Genomic DNA, 13,306 nt, shown 5'->3' with positions numbered 1-13,306 from the left:
GATTTATTAAATACAAACCAGACCCGTCGCACTTTTTCAAATTCTCCCTACGTATTTTTTGTAACTCAGCAACAAAATTCAGTTGCGAATAGAAATTTTGATGTCCGCTAAGTAACGTATGGTCGGCGTATGCTGAACATGACACGCGAAGCAGACACAAACAGAATACGTAATATTGCATTGCAGGATGATGATGAGATGAAGATAATGTACACGAAAATCCAAAGAACTGTGAATAAACGGTGTATGTGTGATAATATTCGTGCAAAGTTTTGTTCAGATTAAGCACCAGTTAAGGACGAGGTGGGACTGCGTCATTACAGTAAGACTGTCAGAGCAGTGAAGTACAGCCTCTGTTGGATTAAGTACTATATATTTTCCCCTCTATCCCTCTCTGTACGGGCCTCCCTGATTTTCCTCTTCTCTGGGATCTGGCTGGCAGGCTCCAAAGATTGATGTTGGGGCCACAGTGATGCTTGTTTTTGGCTTTGTCTCGCCGATCTCTGCAATAAAACACTGTTCATCATTCCTTAATTTCCATCTTGGCAGCTGAGCCGGGCCGCCTGGCTTCACGGCACAACCTCTATATGCTTAAGTCACACCGGGAGTGAACAAGTCAATTACGACCATGCCGCAGCAGTAACCTACAGGCACTTAATTGAAATCAAAAGCGCAGTAACATTAGGGTATAAATAGCATCCCCATCAGATGAAAAAAATTAAGCTATTACTAAAATAATTGTGGCAAAAGATCCAGATGGTCTGCCAGGCACCCTGTTTACTCCATGCTTATTTACCCCCGTCTCTGACAGCCTACATATGCACCATTAACCTCCTGAAACAACATGCTGCTGCCGTCTTCCTTGTGTTAAAAAAATGTTTTTCGTTATTTCTTTATTTCTTTTTTTTTTTGTTCACTGTTAGGAAGAAGCAGCGCTGGCATTTAATATGTAAATGGATTGCCACAAGAGTTTCAACAGTCTGCAGGTCAGCAGAGTTTGTGCACTCAATTAGGGGTGTGCATAAGACCAGAGGAGCTAAACTTAGCATCTGTCACAGCTGCAGCTTCACAGAGAACACAGTAATGGTGTTGCTGCTTGAGAATGACTGACATGTTTTTAATTGAAATGACCTTAATTATCAGCACTTCCTTTGAAAAAAATACTTTCCAACCAAAGTGAGATTTGCACATGTATATTTTTCTCATTTAAAACAGGACACTGGTGGTGTTTCAGGGAAGAAAAGTAACTTTTAATAAACAACCTAATTGCTTGTGTCTCCTACCCTCTAATTTTGGCTTTCAAAAATGCAATTTAGCAGCCTGGCCCACTCACATCCCCTGTAATAACAACTTGTTTTCTAAGCACTCCCTGGATAGAAACTGCCTGCTAGCAGACAGACTGCTTCCTGCTTTGTTGTGGGATGCTAGTTTTGCTGATGTGGAAACTAAAGGCAAATGTGAGCAACTATGTTTGTGTGCTTTCAGGTAATCCAGACCAGCAAGACGCTGCTAGAGAGCTCAGAGGGGGTGTACGAGAGAATCCTACAAACCCAAAAAGCAGGTAAGATACAGTCACACAGGAGAGGAGGAAAACCCTTAAAAGGCAGAATTTCCTGACACCATTAATCAGCATCTGAGTGTTTGCCTGTGGCCGCATGTCTCCTCTGAAGCCACAGAGGTGACATGGGATCAGTCAATATGAATTAATTAGAATTTTCTTATTTGCATAAGTGGAATTACCATTTGATTCATGTTCATTAATGTGATCCAGTCACTGTTTCTCTTTGAAAAGCTGCCATTCAAATAGAGGTGTTTAATTCACACCTGTAAGAGCCTCTGTCCTGTATTCTAATTACATGGTTCGAGACTGAGTGACGAGTGAAATGGGGGAAGACTGTGTGAAGTTAATAGATGGCAATCTATCCACACACACGCCATTCAGTACCAGTAAGAGCTCCATGCATTTATGGAGTCTTGGCCTGCTAGCCGATTGTAACATTTCGACGGATTTAAGATGCAGCACACAGATGGGCTCTGGAGGCACCGTTTCTTCTTGAGTCTGTGTTAATGATTGAAGAGGACTGCCTTTTATTTTAGGGCAGTTCTTGTTTCATGAAGCAGCTACAGCAGTGAACCAAAAATATGGGTAAAACCTCTTAATTTTGAAGCTAATGTGATTCATATTGTAGCACTTTCTCGCAATGAATCCTGTCCAAGTAGTCTAGAGGGCTAATTTAACATTGAGTAAGCCTGCTGGAAACACTTAGTGAGAATGGAAGGGCGCAGAGATGGACCATCATTACCACAGCTCAGCTTTATTGGCTTTCAGATGGATGACTTATAAAATATTCATTGTCTATTGTCTTGCTGCATCAGAGAGGATGACGACTGTGCCTTTTTAAGCAATGTGAATCAAAGGCATTTTGGTGTTTTTCGTTTCAACCACCTTCCAGACCTTAACAATTACCAGCCAGTGGCTTTGGGCTAAAGATGTACTTGAACTTACTGACATCAGAAAGATCCCCCAAAGCCTTTGAATTTTTATTTAGAGCATTTTCTGTTTGGCTCCAATTTGGACTGTAGCATGCACAATTCAGAACAGCTTCTGTCCTAAATGCATGACCTGTTTGTGTCCCTCAGCCATAATAACACCCTGTGATCTGTACGGCCTTCATTGTACACATCAAAAGGCGTCTTTTTTTTCTCTTTTTTGGCTTTTCTTTGTCTGCAGTTTGCAAATTTAGACTATGACGTTACTGTTACCGGCTTACCACAGTGAGATTACATGTGCCAGCTGTTGTGTTGCTTATCTTCCATGTAAAGTAGTTAAAAAGATAAAAGCCTGAAAAAGATGCCTGCCAGGCATTATTAGATCATTTTTACCTCACAAAATTGCATTTCATTATCAGTTCTGTTGTGTTCCAGGGCAGATGCTTGATCTTGATTTGTTACTGATTTAGAGGAGATTTAAAAAGTGGCTATTATCATATAATTGAATATGCTAGTAAGCCTGCGCAGGTTACCAGTTTTGAATTAACCACATTTTAGTGGTAAAGAACGGCGCATCACTCTTGTTGAGCTCTCACCTCTTTAGTGCAGCCTGGCTCATAGCAGATAACTAGCTATTATGATCCAGTTAAATTGTTAAATTGACTGCCACACTCAGTCAGACACAGACTGAGTGTGGCATGTGAACAGTTCACTAGTCGATTAAATGTTATAAGCTGGCACGCCTCCACCTCCAGAATACTTTTTTTTTTAAAAAATGGACCCTCAGAGTTGTTTGAGGGTGGAAAACTGTCTACAGTGATCGACTGTAAACATGTTTTTTTAACACCGTAAAGTTGGAGATTTTTTACGTGGGACTGTACAGATCAAAGACGCTTTTGTTTCCTTGCATTTTACAAATTTAGAGCATGACAAGAATTGACTGCTTTTCAAAGCCAGCCTCAAGTGGCCACTAGGGGAACTGGAGGTATTGGCGCTTTTTTGGCTGCAGAAGTTGCTCCTCGGTCCGACCTGACAAATGCGAGCGTTTCCTGGTTCAGCTGCGTTGAACTGCATGGCCTGTGTGGAATACATTTCGACCAATAGAAACGCAGAACGACATGAAACAGCATATAAGTACACGTGAAAACCATGAGCTGCCTCAAAAATGTAGGCAGGGTGCAGCGGCCAACCTCCTGTGTGGAAGGGCATATTAGGACACTTTAAATGAAACAATACTCAAACAAACGAGTAAGACGGGAGTACAAATTTAAGAAGACAAACATATTTTTTTATTTCAAAAGCTTCCAGAGAAGCATGATGGGGACTTAAATCTCAAAGCATATTTATATATGATTATCCAAAATCAACTGGAGAAAATTAAACAACCAACAACTGCAAACTAGGACACAACAGATGGCAAACTGATGAACTTGAACATTGATTTATTTTCCATCCCAAACTGACATAATTCTATCCCAGCGGTGCATGCAGCATGGTTTTGTGCGTCTGTTGAGTAGAAACTGGGTCAGTATAAACCCAATTCCCCCTTTACAGAAAGCAGAATGTTTCAGCAGGAGCAGCTATTAAAGCTGTGAATAATCCATCACATCAGCTCAGACGAAGGAGGAGAAGAGAGAGAGAAAAAAAATGGACGTAGGTGATGTCGGCGAACTCAGTCAGGTGGTTGTAGCTCAAACAGGGATGTCACCTCCCTCACCCGATACTCACTTAGGTTCCAATTAACATTTGGGGGAGCTGGATGGCTAAAGCTGCTGCAGACTAACATGATCAGCACAGAAGATGTTCTTTTAAATGCCAAGTGCAAAATTACAGTATTCAGTGCAAAGTGGAGTCACTGTGACATTTGGCAGAATACAAAGCAAAGAGCTAAAGTTTATTTTACAAGATAAAATGACAGATTCTCAAAAATCAAACGGTCTAAAACAATCTTGTCCCTTCAAGCTTTCTTTCATCCGTTTGTAGAGCAGTGGATATTTTAAGGATATAATAACCATTATTTTGATTCTTTTCATTTTCTGGCTAATTATCTGCTTGTCAGCTTTTCTACTTTAAGATGTAGATTTCTGAACATTTCTACATAGAGTCAACATTTTATCATCACTCCAGTTATACATACAGACACATGACTGTATACAAGTACAGTTGTGTGAGTTCTTAGCCAAAAGGCTTAATTTCAGCAATATTAAACAATAAACAGAAAAAAAAGTGCAATTGACCAAGAAGCTATTGTATTGTTGCAGCATCTCTGGGGACTGGCCCATTGTGGTAAAGAATGAGTTGAGATTTACTGATCAATATACGCTTTATCCTCACCCGTGGCCACGAGCTGGGAGTAGTGTACTCTGAAAGGGGTCTGGGCACAGACACAGGCCGAAGAGCTCAGTGAGGGGGGGCTCAGAGCAGAGCCACTGCTCCTCCACACTGAAAGATGTAGTTCACGCCTCCCGGACACCACCTATGCAATGCGTTTCTGGCACGTCCTACCCAGAGCACTCCAGGACATCCTGGAGGCTCTGTGTCTCTTAGCAGGCTTGGGAACGTCTCAGTGTCCTGTGAAAGTGCTGTTGGATATAGTGGGAAGAGGGAGGTCAGGTGTCTCTGCTTAGACTGCTGCCCCTGTGACCCAGACCTGGATAATTGCTTAATCTGGATTTGTACTCCATGTCTGATAAAATTAGGTTTTAGTGGCATGTGTGGTATAAGTAGATATGATCCCGTCTTGCTGAAAGAACCTATTGAAAAATTCAGGTCATGCTGCGATCCTTCACATTACGCCTCAGCCTTCTCGAAGCGGTCTTTACTGTACAGTTGCCGTCTTGCAGCATTACCTCAGAGATTAGAGTCTCAAATGCTTTGCTAAGAACGAGCTTTCCCCTTTCTTGCCTGCCAGACTCCATAAAATGTTGCTAGGCAACCTTCAATGTAAGTTAAGTGTGTGTGCGACGTGCACCTTCTTCAGCACCGTCATGGTTCACGTGCACAGCAGCAGCAGCAGCTCTGTAGTTACAGTAGTGACCTGGAATTAAACAGATGTCATTTCACATTCGATTATAGCAAAAAATGGTGGGGAAAATACAAAAAAACAACTTGGGACTTGGGAGCGGTGACGTGACATCTGCTTCACATATGACAAATGTGTCTCAACTGACTGAGTCCCGTCAGCTTCCTGAGGTTGTATTCATGCCAGAAGTCTGGTGACAGACGCAAATCCTCAGCTGAGTGGCTCCAAAACAGCCCAGCACCACACACCTATAATGGAGATTTCACACAAATGGGGTTGGGGGGGGTTGTTGTGTCTCTCTCTCTCTCTCTCTCTCTCGTGCACACCATGTTTCCATGGCAACAGCACTGACAGGAACTACGACTGGCTCAAGCTGTTATCAGAGATTCAAGCGGAAATGTATGTGTAGTTTCCAGTGCAGAGATGTTACGCAGTCATGGAGTCTCTGCTCTGTCTGCCTTTGGTTTATGGTTCTCAGGCTGAAGTTTCCTGTTGCTGCCCTGCTAAGCAAAGTCAACTTTAAACATGTCCTTAGTCAGACTCAGTCATGCAGAGGAAGGAGGGGAAAAAATAGGAGGGAAGAGGTGGGAAAGCTCCTCAGGAGACAAATCCCTCCTCTGTTGGAGGCCGTGATGCTAATCCACAGTGAAAGAGCGTCGTGTCCGTCTCCCACTCTCTCTGTTTCTGGGTCTCTTTTATCCCGCCTCACTGTTCCACTCCCCTCAGTTTTTTCTTTCCTTCTCCTTATCTGTACTCCTGTCCCTTAGCATCCCTGTATTAGGAGGGTTTACCCAGGATTTGCACACTAGTCACTGCATGATATAGATTTCCCATTGATGATGCTGAAGAGGCATAAAACAGCTCCCCGCTGACAGGGACATCCCAGTGAAAATCTATGTATAAACACTGTGTGGATTCTAATAAAACAAAGCAGTCCCAAGAAAAGTCGGATACATTTTCCTTCCGCGGTCAATGAAAAGCTGAAAAACAGACCACATTTTCCATCACATCTGCTTTCCACAAGACTGTTAATATTTTCATGGCAGGCACTTGAGTTTATGCTACAGGACAATCTCACCTGCTTTCCAGACCTGGTATGTATGTAACTGTGGCCGCTGCGATCCATTATCACCTCGTATGTGTGCAGTGAGGAGACAGTAATGCTCTCCCACCTCCGGAGAGTCTCTGTACTTCCACAGACTGAAGTTTTCAGCTGCTGGAGAAATGTGAATGTCGACAGTACATGCCGGGGTCTTTGCTTGCATGCGTTTCCTCACAGTGACAAATAGCATAGCAGCTAGTCGCATATCCCAGACTCCACTCTCGCAGCAGCTATTCTTCTTTCCTAAACCAACACCGCACTGACTCGACACTCATTCTCGTCTGTTTCTCTCTCGCAGCTATGGAATTTCACGAGAACCTCCACGACCTGGCTGTGAAGGAAGGCTTGAAAGGCAGAAAGCTGCACAAGGCTGTGGAGAGCTTCACGTGGAACATCACCATTCTGAAGGTGAGATTTTCAGTCAAGCCAGTTTTATTAATGGAGGCCAATGCCACCAAATTACTTAGAGGAGCTTTGCATAATAACCTTTATTTATCCTACAATGGGCCCTGCTCGCTTCATCCTCTCACTTCACTTTAAGCCACATTTCTTCTAATCCTTTTTGACATCATGACATCAGTTGGAAAAAAAAAAGTGCCTGTAAGCAAGTGTTTAGGAGTCTTGAGATTTTCAGGACACAGGGATTGCTTGTATACGCTCAGCTTATTTAACCTTTATCCTGCTACAATGGCATGTAGACTGTACACAAACGAAACAAAGGAAAGGAATAAATAGATACACTACAGTGAGCTGTATGATTTATGGCTAAAAGCACCGAGTGTGTTCCCTGCCACAGCAACATTAAGGACCAGAGCTGATCACTGTTAATCAATAAGGTGTTACAGTGCAAAGTTTTGATCATAGTCAGCCTGACAAGATGAACTAAAGTGCACGTTGATGATTGCAGCAATGCTTTGACATCAGCTACTCTGACATTTAAAGGAAGTGACAACAGAGAAACACCCCTCGTCTCGGCTGCTGGGAGGAAATCTGATCGTTGGTCAGGAAAATGATCTAATCGGCCATAAATGCTGCTTTAACAGTGACGTGTTCCACAATGATAAAGGCTCTCAAGTATAAAAGAAACCTCACGTAACTTGTGTTTTAACCAACTTAAAATTAACTATTTAAGCCTGCTGTGGACTTTCAGTGTTAGAACTGCACAGATGTTCGGGTAATGTTAATGCAGTGAATACATGTTTAAGAAAAATAAAGTTACAAGTAGAACTAGGTGTGAAAAACATTTCAAATTTCATTAAAAACTCAATTGTATGTTGTGCTTATAAAACCAACTGCAGTGAAATGAAAGTATACAGGAGACGTGTTCAGCTCTGCGACCTGTTCAGGGTCTGACTCTCGCCCAATGACAGCTGGGATAAGCTCCACCCTCTCTGTGACCTTGAATTAGACAAGCGTTTAAAAAGATGGACGGATGGATGATTCGTTACGTTTGTCACTACACAGCAGAGGCACGAGGACACTTTGTGGGACGTGTTAGTGAAACTGGAATGTTTATGGACTGTGAGTCAGTGACCTTCACAAAGCATTTGTAATAAACTTTTTGGAGCCAATAACATCTTAAATCTGACACTGACACAACTCTACAACACATTAATCTAAACACAGAGGTAAGAGCGATCAGCTCTGCAGCTTCCTCCATGAGCCTGGTTCAACTAGCCTGGTTCAATTAGAGGTCTTTAACCCCACTGTTCCCAAGTGCTGTTCATAGAGAATATAAAATATATGCTAATAATATACCATCAAATATTTGGGGTGCTCTTTGATATTGTATGGTTTTCTTTATTTTACAGTGTAACACCCCTTGATGTTTGTGTAGTGAATTAGCATTGCACAAATGAAACTGAAAGAAGTTTTACAAGCTACAGTTTTTCCTGACACCCAACTTGCTGCTGTCTGACTCTGTGATCTGTGTTTACCTCTCAGGGCCAGGCGGATCTACTCAAGCATGCCCGAAGCGAAGTCCAGGAGAACCTCAAGCAGATCCACTATGCCGCGCTCACCTGTAAACTGACTAAAGGTAGCGCGGTGAGCGGTTCCTTCGGCTCCTCTGAGTCCAAGAGCAGATGCAGCCTTGAGGCCATCCCGGAGAAGGCCGTCGCGGAGGAGGAGCTGACGGACGAGGACAACTAGACCCGCAGACCTGACGCCCACGTTCAGACCTCCACTCTGTTCCTGCCTCCTGAGCTCAAAACCCAAAGCTTTGCTCCTTCACCAGTCTGTGTCTTTACCCAGACATCACTGCTCCGTGCACGCTAGTGTTTCTTCACATTCCATCACAAACATTCCTGCATCCCAAGCGCAGCTTTAACCTTTCTAACTTCTGCCATCAGTAAAACGCTGCTTTTCCAGGCACGAGCTCAGTTCACCAAACGGTTTCACTGCAAGTTAATTCAAGTCTAGATAACTGGTAAATTACTAATGGAGCATTTTCTGCACATGTGCCACCAAACCTTCCCAGTCATCAAGCTCAGATCTCTACATCCTCCACGCCACTGCACAAGTTTGCTGCCATTCCTCTAACCCCAACTCTTCTCCTGACTGAACCAGGAGAGATGAGTGAACTACCAGCCACCAGACTGTTTAAGACATTCAGCTACTGTTTGGAGACAGTGCACTTCTACTCAGCAGAACAGGTGTTAAGAAAAGATATGAAGGAAAAAAAGCCGCGGATTGTTGTAAGAGATTTCCTAAAGCACAATTTTCTGGATTTACTGTATGAATGTAACGGGACAGGAGGAACAACAAGCCGACGGGAGAAGTCAATAAATGGTAGACGAACACATGGGAATGGGAGTAAAGAGCTGTTTACAATACTGAACTTGTCCATGTTTTTGTCTGCCAAAACAGTATACTGTGTGTATATATGGAGTTTTCTGTTACCTTTTTTTCTGCAGAGTGCATCATTTTATTATTGTACACTTGGAAATACAAGATTAATTTTATAAAAGATGTATGAATATGTCTGTGGAAATACAAAGTTTTATTTGTCTGTGGACATCTGGTAACGAGGTTTATCACGAGGAGAAGTGACCCGAGTTTTCCCGGTGGAGCGCGCCAACACATCGAGACAGAAGGACGAATAAGAGAATGTATTCATACAGTTTCTTTGGTGCAAACAACAACAAAGTCTCAAAATTCAGAACCAGCAACTGCACGAAAGAAACCGGTGACTGGACGTTAATGCACTCAACAGCTCGCAGTTTTAATCACATTAGCGTTTCATTGGGGAATATCTGGGGCTTTTATTTTTGGAGCATGCTCCTCCCACACGAGAGTGCTGAAACCTGTAATAAATATTAAAAAGATTCGATTTCTTCCAAGAAAAAAAAGAGCCAAACCAATTCCACAGATATTCAAAATAAACCAAATGAGAAATCTGTTCTGGCTGTGGGAAAAAAAGAAAACTCATCAGTCTGTTTTCTTGTAATTACTTGGTTTTGCTGAGCAGAATCATTGAATAGATCCTACAGGGACTCATCTCAAGGCTTCAAACACTGCCACTCTCTAAGACACAGCTGAAGACATGCGCACAAGTTGACCTTTGGCCTCAGTGTCTTGGTGCAAAGGTCACAGTGATATTAAATGGACACAGTAGTACTCTTCAAAATTACAAATAGGTAATTTTGAAAAAGGTTTTGAAAACAACACCAAATAAAAATAATTAACAAAAGAACTGAATTAAATAGAACAAATTATTGACCCCCCAAAAAAGTGCTGGATGAGCCTTCATCTTATTACATCTACCATTTTTAACAGACTGAAACAACCAAAAGTCAAAACCAGTGTTCAACAAATCATCAACCATTACACAGTCCATAACAGCCATCTCCATGACAATCACTGTGTTAAGTAATGAAATCTATACAGACAAAGGTGACCTAATTAAACCCCAACATGCTTGAAATCACTAACCTCATGTGTTGGGAGCTTGTGAGACAGGAACTCACATTGTAGACTGGGTGCAGCCCCGTGACTTTGTCGCTGGTTAGTAAAATCCTGTTATGAAGCCGAGCGCTTTCCCCATTTGTTTAAGACAACCCAAAGCTAGCGATTGATCCCATCGTCATTAGAAGCGTTTACGTTTACGTCTGGGGTATTTTACCAGGGATTCCCCTACCATCAGAGGTTTTTTGTACCCAGAGTCATCGCTCCCCTGCTGGCCATGAAAGAACACGAGTTTAAAGCACATTAGCTTCGCCGCATCTTTTATACTTTCCATGTTTGAGATGCTGAGATAAACTCAAGTGCACTTGGTGCCTGGGAGGTCTGGGTAGGAGAGAGTTATGTTTGGCCAAGGTGCAGGGAAGCCATTGTGAGTACACGTTAAGTCACAAGTTGTAGTTGTGTTCATTCAATACTAAATACTGACTGGCTATATTTAGAAAGCCCTGCACACTGAAAATGTAACCTGTGCATTTATTTGTAACACCATGTCCTCCACAAACCTTTAGTTGAAAGTAAAACCTGTCTTGTTATTGCAGTACTCCGGTGCACCATGGCAGAGGTGCCACAGGACTCCTTGTGTGTCTGAGACATTAGCAGCTTTGATAAGAATGGCAGTATTTGACAGCACGGGTATGAGAACATGCTGCACTCACTTTGTATGGGAAGAAACAAAAGGCTATGGATTCAGTTTACGCCACAAAGATATTTCCCTGAAATGCTTCATTTTGCAGTTATCACAGCTCCACTTATCCACTTTTAAGTTCTCACCTGACGAAAAGCTGTATCATACAGCTCAAGCAGATTCTGTCTGTGATTAACAGCACTTTGACAACCCTTTGTAAGAATATAAACTCAGGTCTGAAGAGATGGTAGAGAAGGACACTGACTTCAAAGTAATAAAAGTTTCATAACCATTCCTGGTGACAGAGCAGCAATCGATCCACAGTTACCCTTTGATTAAACTGTGCCTCGCTACTGCTAACTAAAAGCAAGTGCAAGCAGGGACTGAGAAAACGGTGTGGTCTTTGAACATGACTTTACTGTGACGTTGCTCCATTGACACGCCGGCTTGCCTTTCATTTGTCCCTCCAATATTATCTCTATTTATAATGTCACAATAGTAAAGTAGATATTTTTAATTACCGGACAAAAGCGGCCTGAAATAATAAGTATATATAAAATAATTAACCCTAGAAAATGATGTAAAATGCACTTGACATTTCAGAGCCTTTAAAAGGAGGCCGGTTATGCTCGTCTTTTATATATATACACATTAAAAATAGTGGATGTTCATATTTAACATGGCCAGTTTCAAATATGGAGATCAGCCTTTGTGTGAGTGACCTCTGTGGGCTTCCTGCTATCCAACGGTGAGAGCGGATATCCCTAACGTGGTCACCTGAGGCGCACAGAAGCCTCACCCACGTATTTAAATGATTTGTTCATGAGGGGCAGCCAATGAAGAGAATCTGGTTTAGATCAGACAGATGATGAACTGAGGGACAGTGCTGAGGATTATTCTGAAAGCTACACGAGTCCAACAATAACAACAATAATGTGTTGGACCACAGAAGGTCTCTTTTTGAAAATTTTCAAAACAAGTATCTGACTTGTTGCCTTACGGGGAGAGCTTAATGATCTGAGGAGAGTACAAATTAGGTCAGTGCGACTTTGACGCTGGTGTTGCGATTTAGGAAATTTTAAAGAGATAAAGCTGAAACCTTAAAAAGTTTAACTGTGTGACTCTGCTCACCAGCTGCCCGTCTTTTACACTCAACAAACATGACTTGGGTTGTGGCACGATTTTTCTTTTAAAACAGGGTGGTAGCCCTTTTCAAACAAGCTGAACATCAATATCTTTGTCCACAGAATAAAAATGATTTAACTGCTAGCTGTCAGTGTAGCCAAACACATCCATAAATGTCTGCATCCTTTTTCAAATTCTTCCTTGTTGCTCATGATAATGTGCGTTTTTTCTTTTTTTTTTTCCTTTTTTTTTTTTTTTAAATGCTGTCCACACCTCCTGCAGATCATAAACCTACAACAAGACGTCAGTGCTGTGCCAGTTGGCGTATTTACAGTTGTTGTTGAGAGCATTTCAGCTGTATTTCAAGTCTCTTTACCTGTCAAATAAAAAAAAAAAATGAACTCAATAAACATTGTTGGATAGATCATGTGTTTGACTTTACTCGATACTTTTTAACCTGGGGGCAGAGATGGCTTCCTCATTCTTAGGCAGTGTTTACTTACTTCCCGTCATCTGCTCTCTCACTGCACAGTGATCAGCTCGCCCGCCTCCCTGCAGCAACCGTCCTCCACTCTTCTTCAGGCTGCACCGTGTCAGACTGACCTTCCCACTCCAGTCAGCCCTGCTTCTGCCTATTTTTGCCAATGTAGGTTGCTCTGTTAGGTAATTTACATCCCAGCGTCATACTGAATCCCCATTTGCTCCTTCTCAAAGAATAAGAAAATCCCTCTTGCATTAAAGGAATATTCCACCTATTTTTCATCCCCTCCCTGCAGGTTTCTAATCCAGGAATCAAATCCAAGTCTCCTGCTGCTCTTATTCCAAGTCACATTACAGCCTTAAGAATGCTAAATGTTCCTAAGGTTAGTTTCGCTTTTAATATTCACATCAATCATGTTCACAGTGCGTGAGTCCACAAAGATGTGACTATTTTCAAGGGCAGAGATGCCTCGTTCCAACTCCCCCAGCCGGGTTTTTT

The 13,306-nt window shown here is 42.2% G+C and overlaps 1 protein-coding gene across 2 annotated transcripts in view; it reads left to right on the top strand.

The window, feature by feature from the left end:
• The window catches only part of plcl2 (phospholipase C like 2), a 43,469-nt gene extending 30,718 nt beyond the window's left edge, over positions 1 to 12,751 (top strand). For both annotated transcript variants that reach the window (XM_084944290.1, XM_084944291.1), the window contains exons 5-7: positions 1,486 to 1,561; positions 6,913 to 7,022; positions 8,559 to 12,751. In XM_084944290.1, the coding sequence (XP_084800416.1) occupies positions 1,486 to 1,561; positions 6,913 to 7,022; positions 8,559 to 8,765 (393 nt within the window). In that variant the 3' untranslated portion in view covers positions 8,766 to 12,751. The remainder of the gene's footprint in view (positions 1 to 1,485; positions 1,562 to 6,912; positions 7,023 to 8,558) is intronic.
• Positions 12,752 to 13,306: the final 555 nt, after the last annotated feature.

Source organism: Perissodus microlepis, chromosome 11 (genome assembly GCF_051167445.1).
Source record: "Perissodus microlepis isolate ML-2025 ecotype Zambia chromosome 11, ASM5116744v1, whole genome shotgun sequence".
NCBI lineage: Eukaryota > Metazoa > Chordata > Actinopteri > Cichliformes > Cichlidae > Perissodus > Perissodus microlepis.
This window is presented reverse-complemented; position numbering and strand designations above follow the sequence as displayed.